General features: G+C 39.4%; 1 protein-coding gene across 7 annotated transcripts in view; it reads right to left on the reverse strand.

The window, feature by feature from the left end:
* EML5 (EMAP like 5) overlaps positions 1-12,733 on the reverse strand; it is a 129,861-nt gene extending 117,128 nt beyond the window's left edge. For all 7 annotated transcript variants that reach the window (XM_019642299.1, XM_019642300.1, XM_019642298.1 and 4 more), the window contains exon 1: positions 12,523-12,733. In XM_019642299.1, the coding sequence (XP_019497844.1) occupies positions 12,523-12,719 (197 nt within the window). In that variant the 5' untranslated portion in view covers positions 12,720-12,733. The remainder of the gene's footprint in view (positions 1-12,522) is intronic.
* Positions 12,734-13,126: the final 393 nt, after the last annotated feature.

The raw sequence follows: 13,126 nt of genomic DNA on the forward strand, positions 1-13,126 counted from the left end.
TTAGCACAGACTTCCCCTTTTTGTTTATATTATATCCTAAGCACCTAGAGCAATGACTAGCACATAGCAGGTATTCAATAAATATTTTTAAACTTAAGTTCAAAAGAAGCTACTGCTGTTAAAAGAAATTTCATTTTTTTATTTTTAAAAGAAATTTCTTAAATGAAACAATTCTCAATACAGAAAAATTCTTATGTATAGCTTTGTTCTTGCATCATTATTTATAACAATAAAAACCTGAAAACCACCTAAATGTCCAACTAATTATGGTCCACTCACAGATGGACGCTCATGCAGTCATTAAAAACATGTATGGGGGGGCCGGCCAAGTGGCGCGATGGTTAGAACTGGCTTGGGACGCCAGAGGGCCCCGGTTCCGATCCCACATATGAGGGCCAGTGACACTGCCCTCTACAGCTAAGATGCTGAACAACAGCTCAACCTGGAGCTGGGCTGCCGTGAGTAGCCAGCGACGGCGCAGGCTGCAGCCCCTGTGGCAATGGGTTGCCATGGGCTACGGTGTGTAGCCAGCAGCCAGCGTGAGCGGCTAGCAGCTGCAGTGAGCGGCCATCCAGAAGCCGGCGACTGATCTGCATCACCCGCGAAGAACGCAATGATGGTGCCAACTAGGGCCAGTGAAACAACGTCCTCCACAACTAGGCTGAAGAACAAAACGACAGCAACTTGTCTGTTCCCCTTCCCCCAATTCCCCAGCACTGTTCCCATCCCCCCAATTCCCCAATAAAAATCTTAAAAAAAAACAAACCATGTATGGGGACTTTTCATACTACTGAGGAACACTTGTATTATAATGTTACATAAAAAGCACAGTTCCCAAAATTTTATATATAGTGTAGCCCCAATTACTTAAGAATACATGTATCAGACACAATCTGCCAAAACTCACAGAAGAAGAAACAGATACCTGAATAGGCCTATATCTACTAAAGAAATCGAATCAATAGTTAAGAACCTTCCAAAACAGAAAGCATTAGGCCCAGATGGGTTCACTGGTAATTTTACCAAACACTTAAGGAAAAAATTATACCAAACTCATAATTTTTTAGATAAAAGCAGAGGGAATGCTTCCTAACTCATTTTATGAGGCCAGAATTACCATAATACTAAAACCAGACAAAAATATTATAAGAAAATTACAGACCAATATCTCTCATGAACATAGATGCAAAAATCTTCAACAAAATATTAGCAAATTGAATCCAAAGAAAGTACAGTAAAACCTTGGATTGTGAGTAACGTGGTTTGCAAGTGTTCTGCAAGATGAGCAAACATTTCTAATACATTTTAACTTGGTAAACGAGCGATGTCTTGCAATACAAGTAGTTTGTTTCTGGAACGAATTATGCTCGCAAACCAAGGCATTACTGTATAAAAGAATTATATACCATAACCAACTGGGATTTATCCCAAGTATGATTCTAAAGTCAATTAATGCAATCCATCATATCAACAGACTAAAGAAGAAGAATCACATTATCATATCAATAAATGCAGAATAAGCATCTGACAAATTCCAACACCCATTCATGATAAAGACTCTCAGGAAATAAGGAATACAAGGGACCTTTGTCAACCTAATAAAGAATATCTACAAAACAACTTACAGCTAACATCATACTTCATGGTGAGAAACTCTAAGCTTTTCCACATAGAGCAGGTACAAGTCAAGAATGTTTCCTCTCACCACTCCTTTCCAACATCATGGAAATCCTTGCTAATGCAATAAAGCAAGAAAAGGAAACAAAAGATACAGATTGGGAAGGAAGACATAAAATTGTCTTTGTTTATAGATGACATGATCAGCTATGTAGAAAATCCAAATGAATCAGCAAAAAAACTTCTGGAACTAATAAGTGATTATAGTAAGGTTGCAGGATACAAGGTTAATATACAAAAGTTAACTGCTTTCCTATATATTGATAATGAACAAGTGGAATTTGAAATTTAAAAATGCAATATTATTTACATTGGCACCAAAAAACCTGAAATACACAGGCATAAATCTAACAAAATAGATACAAAATCTAAATGAGGAAATCTATAAAACTGATGAACAAAATCGAAGAACTAAATGAAGAGATACCCTATGTTCATGGATAGGAAGACTCAATACTGTCAAGACGTCAGTTCTTCCCAACTTGATCTATAGATTCAATGCATGTTGAGAGGTGATCATGAGGATGTGATCACTAGGCAACCTGAGAACTGGAACCGGGCAATCAAAGGCTCCTTATGCCCTCCCCTGTACTTGGCATGTATGTTCCACCCATTGTTCCCATACAAGAAGCCACTTCAAGGACACAGCCTTGAGGGAGTGTTATTGAGACCATCTGGATTGTATGCATGACTGAATCCCATTAAGGCCTCTATCTAAACTCTTAAGATTCTGGTGGGCATGTGCAGAGATCTACTCATCTTACAACTGCTCAAAACAAACCTCATATGTAAGTTCACTTGATTATTAAAACTGCCACCTACCAATCTGGAGTGGTCTGCCTCTTTCTTTCATCTCTCCTTGCCCTCCATGTATGGGGGCCAGTTTCAAATTTAACCAGAGGATCTCCTGAGGTTTCAAACCAACAATACAATCCCAATCAAAATCCCAGCAAGTTATTTTACGGTTATCAACAAACTGACTCTAAACTTTATGTGGAGAGGCAAAAGAACCAGAATATTCAACACAATACTGAAGAGGAAGAACAAAGTTGGAAGGTTGACACTATCCAATTTCAAGAACTACTATAAAGCTATAGTAATCAAGACAGTGTAGCCTGGCAAAAGAACAGAGAAATAGATCAATGGAACAGAAGAGAGAACCCAGAAATAGGCCCCCATAAATATAACCAACTAATCTTTGGCAAAGCGGCAAAGACAATATAATGGAGCAAAGGCAGTCTCTTCAACAAATAGGGCTGGAACAGCTAGACACCCACGGAAAAAGTAAATCAAGACACAGGACTTACACCTTTTATAAAAATTAAAATGGGTCATAATCTAAATGTGAAACAAAACTATAAAATTCCTAGAAGAAAACATAAAAGAAAAACATAGATGTCCTTGGGTTTGGTGATGCCTTTTTAGACACAACAACAAATACACGATCCATAAAAGAAATAACTGATAAGCTGGACTTCATTAAAATAAGAAAAATTCTGCTCTGTGAAAGACAATGTCAAGAGCATGAGAAGACAAGCCAGAGACAAAACATTTGCAAAAGACACACCTGATAAAGGACTATTATCCAAAGTATATTAGGAACTCTTAAAACTCAACAATGAGAAAAAACAGCCCAATTAAAAATTAGACCAAAGACCTTAACAGATACCACAAAGATATATAGATGGCAAATAAGCACATGAAAAGATGCTCTACATCATACGTCATCAGGGAAACGCAAATTAAAACAATGAGATTCTACTACATACCAATTAGAATTGCCAAAATCTGGAACACTGACAACAGCAAATGCTGATAAGGATGTGGAACAGAAACTCATACACTGCTGGTGGGAATGTAAAATGGTACAGCTACTTTGGAAAACAGTGTGGCAGTTTCTTCTAAAACTAAACGTGCTCTTACCATACGACCCCACAATTGTGCTCTTTGGTATCTACCCAAAGGAGTTGAAAATTGAGGTCCACACTAAAACCTGTACATGGATGTTTACAGCAGCTTTCTTCATAAATGCCAAAACTTGGAAGCAACCAAGAGATGTCCCTCAGTAGGTGAATGGGTAAACTTGGTACATCCAGACAATGGAATATCATTCAGCACTAAAAAAAAATGAGCTATCAAGCCATGAAAAGACATGAACGGAACTTAAATGCATATTACTAAGTGAAAGAAGTCCATCTGAAAAGGCTACATACTATATGATTCCAACTATACGATATTCTGGAAAAGACTAAACTATGGAAACAGTAAACACATCAGTGGTTGGGAGGGGAAGGAAAAGACAGAGCACAGAGGATTTTTAGGGCCATAAAAATACTCTGTATCACATTATAATCATGGATATATCATTATACATTTGTCTAAACCTATAGAATGCACACCACCAAGAGTGAACCCTAAGGTGAATGATGAACTTCAAGAGATTATGACATGTCAATGTAGGTTCATCCTTGGTAAAACATGTACCATTTTGCTAAATGATGTTGATAATGTGGGAGGCTATGCATGTGTGGGGCAGGAGGTATATAGGAAATCTGCACCTTCCTCTCAATTTGGGGGTAAACCTGAAACTTCTCTAAAAAATAGTCTTAAAGAAGAATATATGTATCAAAAAGACTTAAAAATAAATAATCTAAAACAATAGTATTATCTCCAGATTGCAAGATTGTGGGTAAATACTTTTCTACTTTTTTATTCCTTTCAATTTTCTATAATAAATATGTATTACTAATTTTAAAAATATAATAATCACACTCTAAGAGGGGCCTACCAAGCTCCTCATACTCCCTATTGTGTCAACCACAGACTCCTAGACAGTCTCTTTATATGGCTGCAAAAATTGTCTTTTGCAAGTACATCATCTGACTCTAACATCCAGGTCCCAGGTAAAATTTCTACCTTGTTGGTAGTGCCACATTGTATAGTACTTTATGTGTTAAGTACATTGTCCACGGGTTAACTAGTAAGCAGAAAAGTCACACTGCAACCAAGTAGTGATGACCACTCTGTGGATTCCATAGCTAGTTATCACCTATGTTGCAAGACTTACTCGTACAAATCTTTCTACTGTCCACTCCCAGTTAGGAATTATGCCCTGCTCCCTGATCAAACTTAGTATCTGTTGGATATGACCACTGAGGTGGTTAGACCTGGTTACAGCATCATAGCCTTGTGGCTAACTTAAATAGTACCACAAGCAACAGCATACCAAGTAAACACTGCAAAATTCTTAGAGTAATTGCCTGTGGCAATTGTCATTACACTTCATAGACTGAAATGAGCATGTAGTGTAAGCTTCCACACCAGAGGTGTCTAGTACTGTATTTCCTGACCAGGAAACAAAGTTCTCTCATAGTGATAAAAAGAGAGAGATTCAAATGGCCTGGGGGCAGAGAATGAATGTCCTCTTTTGTTGGGAGGTGAAGTAGGTACATGATTCCCAGGAATAGGAAGAACAGCAGCATTTCCCTGACAAGGAGACCTGTGGCAACTACGCACCTCAGTTCTAACTGACTTGGGGAACAGGTGATATACACTTCTCTTGCCGTCAATTTATTTCTGACTCTTTAATTTCAATTAGGTGCTCCATGTTCTGCCACATATTCTATGTTTCCAATACCCATGACTATGACCTCGCCCTTTCTTGAGCTCCATCAAGTGGCTGAACCATCCATACCGTGGCAATGATACAATCCAGAATTCTTACCTCACATCCAACTCTTCTTTATGCTTTATCCCTATTTTCCCCAGCCTCTGGACTAAAGTAAAATCATGTATTCTCCCCTTGATCATGAAGAACAAGATAAATATTAGAGTGAAATCTGAGTTAACAACTCCTACCATCACAACCTCCTGTTTGCCAATCCAACATCATGAGCTGCCCATCCCAGAAGAAAAAAATTTAAGAATTTTGTGGTGTTACGATGAATTGAGCCTATATAAGGCCTCCAAAATAGCTATGCCTATCTTCTCATTGTAGCAGTCAACAAACACCAAGGAACTAGTTAGTGTTTTTCCCCAATCCTTACTACTTCAGATGGATATGCATGCCAGTGTTGTAAGGTGGGTACTTTATTTCCACTTGATCTTTTAACATCCCAATCCACCTTTAAATTATTACATTGGCGAACAGAGTGTGTAGATAGGAAATCCAGGAGCTATCAAGACTTTTGTACAAGTTCTGGCTGTCTTCAGTCAATATAGTGATGCCATGTGCCTATATTAGAATAATAGCACAAGGTGGCTCCGTGGCGCAATGGATAGCGTATTGGACTTCTAGAATAATACCACTGCAGCCAGGGCAGCTTGTTTACACTGGCTAGGTGTAACCCCTTGCCAGACCTATGCTGTCTCAGAATACTGATCATTATTGCAGACACAATGGAGCACACTTTCTAGCCTAAAGAGAAGCCAGTCAGCTGTTAGTGGCTACTTCATGCTTGATTAGTGGCAACATGTAGTCTCAAGCCCTACAAAGCACACTATCCCAGCTACCTTGTCCTGATTGGACATAAACCTAGGGTGCTATTTCAACTGTACATGTGAATAAATCCACTTTAGAATTTCATAGGGTGGGGATGATCTGTCCTTCTGATGGGCACTTACACGCCCCATCAAATATTAACATATTAGATATTGGTTTGACTACAGCAATCCATTTTTTAGATCCTATATCTACACTCCCTCAGTGATCTCATCCAGGTTCATGGCTTTAAAAACTGTATGCTGATAACACCCAAATTTATACCAGCTCAGACAGCTTCCCTGAATTCTAGACACCTATGTTAAACTGCGTGATTTACAGCTCCACTTGGTTGTCTATTGGTATCTCAAAAGGAAGACTTCTAAAACAGAGCTCATGATCTTCCCTTTCTCCCACTTGCTCTTCCCAGTCTTTCCCATTCAGTGATTGGCAACTCCATTCTGGCCAAAAGCTGCAATCATCACTGACCTTTCTTTTTGTCATAATTTATAGATAAAAGCAGCAGTAAATAATGCTGCTTCTATCTTCAAAATATATCTGACCCTTTCTCACCACTTCCACTGTTACTACTATAGTCCAAGCCACCAGTATCTCTTGAAAGGATTATTCCAACAGTCTCCTAAGTGGTCTCTCTGCTTCCTTCCTGCCGCTCTCCCTGAGTCTGTTCTCAATATTGGAACCAGAGTGACCTTGTTAAACCATTAATTCAAATTATGTCACTAATTGATTAAGCTGTTCCAATAACTTCCAATCTCACTTAGACGGGAAGGCTAAAATCCTCTCAATAGCCGATAAGGTCCTACACTCTGCACTCTGCGCCCACCACCATTACTTCATCAGATTTCATTTCTTATTACTTTCACCCAAATTCACTGCACTCCAGCCACACTTTCTTACTGTTCCTCAAACACACTAGGCATTCCACTTTAGGTCTTTTGCACTTGGTAGTCCCTTTGCCTGAAATCTCTTTCCGTCAGGTAACCACACAGCACATTCCCTCACCTCCAAGTCTCCACTGAAGTGTTACCTTTATACTTTACAGCGAGGCCTGCCTGGCCACCCTATCCAAACTCCTATCTAAACTTTTCCCAGTAGTAGTCTAGTAGTCTCTATCTCTCTTGTCCTTTTTTTTCTTTATCCTTACATTTTATATATATATATATATATATATATATATATATAACATATGTATTATATATTATATATAAAACACATATTACATACATTAAGTTATATATGAAATACACACACACACACAACATATAGTAGCTCTTTTCTTCAACTGAGGTAGGTATAGTTCTTAAGAAAGAAAACTGGTCAAGCCTCACCATAATCTAGTAAAAAGTGGTTTTTGGCAGCTTTGTATTTATGGTATAGAAACTTCATTTATTCAACACAAGTCAAAACTGTAGTCGGAAAAGCAACTCAGAATGTATGTTTCCATGGTGGATCAATATTTTTTGTGTTTATATGGATTCAGGGTAACCATTTTTTAAGGTCTGGCAGGAATTATTGCAAGCCTGTTTTCTACTTAATGTTTCCAAATATATGGTTAATATTCCCCAAATCTGGCTGATAATCAGAGTCATTTAAGGAGCATTTTGCCAATTCTAACCTTTTCTTCAGATACACTAAGTCAGACTCCTCTAGAACTGAAACCTAGAAATCTGTTTTTTAAAAGTGCCCCAGGTGATTATATTCAGGAAGCACAATGCCAATCTGTATTCCAAAACATGCATTCCTAGAATTCTTAACATGACTAGTTTGAGAAATGGGTATAAATCCTCCCCTCAAATCTGATAGCAGAATTTCCTTAAGCACTGTGAAATATCTAGGAGCAGTACTTCAAAAGTATTAAAATATTGAGATTTAGTAAAATGTCCCTGTGTTTAAGTAACTATAACTAGGTGAGCTCAAATTTCACAAACTATATAATAATTTTTTTCCTATAAGATTTCATTTTATGTGTCTGGATATAAAAATATTTATGGTTAATTTTTTTGTTGAGTACTGCGTAGTTTAAGGGATAAAATTAAGAGGTGTTTTCAGGGAAAGGTAGGATTTATCTAGAATAATAATTCAAATTGTCATAAATGTACATTAAATATATCTTCATTATTTACTTAGGGAAAAGGCGAATTTTTAGATTTCCATTAGAACTATTTTCCTTTATTATTTTATGGTGTTTCAAGTTGAATATACAGACAACTAATGAAATATAATATTTTGGATATACATTAAGAAAAACATGGAATAATAAGTAAATTCTTAGAAGCTATTAAGAATTTACTGTTCTTTCAAGGCTTTTTCACTCATCAAAGAAATATTTATTGAGCATCTGCTTTGTGAAACGTTCCCAGCCTTAAGGTATTCAGAGGTTAAGAACACAATCTGTCAAGTAAAGAATCACTTATTATGTGTACTTGTGTACTTAGGGATAGAACTAGTGTACATGTGATATGGTATGTACATGGGAACATAACAGTTCACAATGAGGTTTCCTTGTGAATATAATACCTAATCTGAGTCTTTAAGAAAAACAGGGAGAAAGTAATCAGAATAAATGAATGAAGGTATAGCATTCTGGGGAGAGGTAACATGCAGTGGTCTTGTTTAAAGAGAGAATATTTGAAAGAGTTGTTTGTATTCACTATCTTCAGTTCTTTTTCTCCTATTCAGCCTTGGCTCTGTTTTATTTCACCAGAACAGCTCTTGTAAAGGTCACCAATGACCTCCACATCTGCCATATCCACTGGTCAATTCTCTGTTCTCATCTTTTTTGATTTATCATCACCATTTGCCAGAGTTGATCACTCCCACCTTCTTAAGACACTTTTTTAAGTGGCATCTGGGACACAATTTAGGTATTTCTTGCTTTACTTATTCTTTTGGAAATATTTATTGAACACCTACTATTTGCCACAGACTATTCTTAGCACTAGTGATACAGCCATGAACCAAACACATGAAATTCCCAACCCTCAAGGAACTTATACCTACTGGAGAGATTGAATAAACAATGTAAATTCCATATGTATATATAAATTATGTAGTATGTAATTATGTATGTATGCAATACACATATATACACACACACATCAGTTTTCTTAAGACCACCACCTATCACAATTGAAGAAAAGAGCTATTACACTTTTAATTTTCTCCAAAGAAAAAACTCCTATCTAGAAGCAATGAATAATTATTATTCTAACCTACAACCATATAATATGATATACTTTTCAAAGTATTTCACATGCATTACATCACTAAAGCTCGTCACCATATTCTGAGATACTCTGGCCATGTTTAGAACAGCTTTGAATTCCATATCTACATAATACATAACAATGGGCTTAGGCAGTTAGTTCAATGTGGAGGTTCACCAACTTGACTCCATCAACAGTCTTCAGTGGTGATAAATGATTTGAAAACTGTCAATAACATCCGCTACTTAAGAACAAACTTGTCAAAAACGTGTTGATGGTCAGTAACTAGAAAAATAAATTTCAAAAACTATCACATCCTTTGGAAAGACAACTGGCAACTGTTTCAAAATACAGACCAAACTATAGATGTGCATCTTATACTAAAACTGGTAGTCTAATATTTGTTAAAACCTAGTCTTAAACCTGTAATGAACACTTAACAACTAGAGAATTTTATGATTATGACTTGCAACAGAAAAAAAAACAAACAAGAAAAAGTGACCCTAACATTCCTGTATTATTTCTGACAGTGAAACTAATTTCTATATAAATCAGTAGGGCTGAAATAAATATAACTAAAGGATAAATTAGTAGAGAAGTATACAGTATGTAGATATATAGCAAAAAGAAGTAAAACAACTACAAGAAACATAGTCATGTGGCACCATCATTAGCAATACTAGATGTAATTAAGATGATAGAAGAACCGGTAAGCAAATGATACACTGGCTGTGATTCATTCTTTACAGTCAATACAGCACTTAGATTTTCAAAACCTAAAAACAATGACCTGCTCATTCTGGTTAGCTCCAGACTAAGTCATAACTGAGCAAAAAAGTTTTACCTAAGTTTCAAGCAAATATGGAAACAAAACAGCAATGACTTTTTATTACTAAGGCTACCATTACAGCAACATTATTTTCCACTATGCATCACATTTATAAATATTACATTTTCTGCTGTGACATAACTGAAAAATTACTGGAGTACTTTCTATACTTATATTTCAGAAATTGAATTAAAAAAACGTTTGAACATTTGCCTAATCTATTTCACAAACAAGGCTGATCTGTCATGGTTTGAAATAAAATTTCCAGAGCCCTTTAACTAATTTCTAAATTATATTCTTAGTGCTGTATTAAATTTATGCCACCAATTTCAAGATGCCACATGATTCAGATTTACTATCCCATTGCAACTTTTCAGGAAGCCCTTTTATTGTTATAAATTGTTTTAAGGATAAATCATTTGCATAAACTCATAAGCATGTATCCTATTATGGCAAAAATTCGAGTAATTTGCCATTTTGAAGTATTCTGAGATAACATGTGTGTTATAAGCTGTGCAAACTATGTGTGTGTGTGTGTGTGTGTGTGTGTAGGCAAAAGCACTACTCTCCTTAGAATTTACTGAAACACAATTATAAAAATTCAAGCAGTGTGACATATAACATAGTTTCTAATTACTGCTGGAAGTAGTCATTTACCCCATAATTTAAAAACATAATTTACCCCATCAATGAAATTATATCTCGTTTTGAAAGGCCTATGTGCCATACAGCTCTCAAATACCAAGGAGTGAAAACAACAGAAGTACACTCGGAGAAGACCTCAAAATCCTTCACACCTATCCCACCTACTGAATTCAACTTAACAGACTCAGTATTTGGAGAAGGGCTGCTTCAACTAGGCAAAGCTACTATCCTCTGTGCTGTGGGAGACCTAGCACGTTGGAAAGAGTGACACTGGAAAGGATTAGGGAAAAAAGCAAAGAACTGGGGTAAATTCTATTCTTGGGGTGAATAACAAATGAACCCAAGCTGCCACCTGATTCCCTATTCCACAATCTCAATGTTGCTGTCCTTATCGAGCCTCCATCTTGCCCTACCCTGTGTCTGTCCTAGGCCTGCCTGCCTCTGTTTCCCTCTTACAGATCACAGATGTACAGGCATGCAAAACAGAAGAACTGTGTTATTCGCGGAATTTAAGTACCAGAGTCTCTTGGCTGCAAGACACCGAACTGAGATACGGGATCTGAAATGCCCAATTTAAATCCTGGGGAACATATAAATAAGGGAATAAAACGGGAGTAACTAAATCCAGTCACAGCATCTCTGTTAAAAACCCAGAAGTAGCAGACAAACACATTCTCAAAATGTTTTTAAATATATTCTCTTTCTCTGTCAAGGACAAACAAGCTGTGCTTGGAGTCAATCACCAAGGGCCTGGAATAATTTCTGCAGCTTTTAACTTTATTTGGCACAAAAGTTCTGCTGAGACACTGATTGAAAATTACATTTCAAATACACCGCTCACTAAAGAAATGTCAATAAGCACTGGGAACAACTTTAGGATATCGCCCAAAGAAGAATTACAATGAAAAAAAAACATTTGACGTAAGTAAAAATTACAAAAGAAAACTTATTTCGGGGTACTTTAATGAAGAGGAGACAAGAAAATTGGAAAACGGTAGAACTGATTTTGAGCCGTTTCTTTCAGATGAAAAACCTACCCCCAAACTGCCCTCAGGTGTGTAAATTTAATGTCCAGCGCATTGCCCGAAGGTTGCCGGGGCTGCTTTTCTCCCTCCCGGTAACAGCGGGCAGCGAAACCTGAACGAATGATTAGGACCCAGAGGTGCGTGTCCTCCAGGACGCCACCTGGGCGCGCTCCGCCGGACCTGCCTACAGCTTGCGGTACTTTGTTTTGATCGGTTCTCCATTAGGTAAAGGGATCCCCCTGGCGCTTTTGGAACTCGTTTAACGAGGAATCTGTGGCAAGAATTTAAAGGCGTAAACTGCTCCCAAAATAACGTGTTTTTTTTTGTTTTTTTTTTTGCAGTTTCGTAAATTTGATGCAGGGACAAAGGGCACGAAGCCATAAGACTGAAGAAAGCCCAGTGGATCCGCGGACTTGGGCTGTCGCCGCCTAGACCGGAGACAGCGACTCCGGAGCCCGATGATGGGGAAAGGCGTTTGTAGGGGATTAACAGGGTGCACCCGGGACAAGACCGTTAACGGGGTGCTCTCCGGGGCGATGCTCCCTGCAGGGGCGGGCGGCGGCCCCCAGAAGGTCGGGCAAGTGCAAATGCCGCGAGCGGTTCGCAGAGGTGACGGCAGCCGCCCCCGCCCCGCGGTACCTGATGATGTCGTCGCTGTGGCCCCGGTAGAACTTCTGCCGGTGCTCCCGCGGGCTGTACACCACGCCGACGCCCGCCACGAAGTACACGATCTCCTTGGCCGCCGTGTAGTAGAGGTTGTTGCGGCACTGGTGGCCCCGGTAGCCGTACACCCACTCGAGCCGCAGGTGGCAGTTCGGGGCGCTCCGGGCCGCCATGTCGGGGCGCCCACCCCGCCGCTCCGGCTTGGGCCCGAGGCGGCGGGAGACGGCGGCGGCCAGGCGAAGAGAGCCCTCCGACCGGCGGCCGGGACTTGCCGCCTGCCGCGTCCTCTAAGCCGCGCCGGGCAGGTGCATGTCGCTTCTTCTGGCCGCCGCCGCCTCAGCCCACGGGTGGGAGCAAAACCCTCGCCTCGCGAAACATGCTGAGGGCCGCGAGCGCCGCCGGCCGTCCAGTGGGTGCCGCGCGCCCCTCACCCTCCTGGGCTCGCCTCGTCTCCTCAGCCCCGCGGCGCCCAGGCTGTGAGCGGACGCGAGCGGGAGCCCGCCTCCCGCCTCCGCTCCTCCGCTGCCGCCCGCGCACCCGGCTCCCCGCCTAAGTCACCTGCGGCGTTTGCGCCCCGCCG

Source organism: Hipposideros armiger, unplaced genomic scaffold (genome assembly GCF_001890085.2).
Source record: "Hipposideros armiger isolate ML-2016 unplaced genomic scaffold, ASM189008v1 scaffold_67, whole genome shotgun sequence".
In the NCBI taxonomy this organism is placed as follows: Eukaryota; Metazoa; Chordata; class Mammalia; order Chiroptera; family Hipposideridae; genus Hipposideros; species Hipposideros armiger.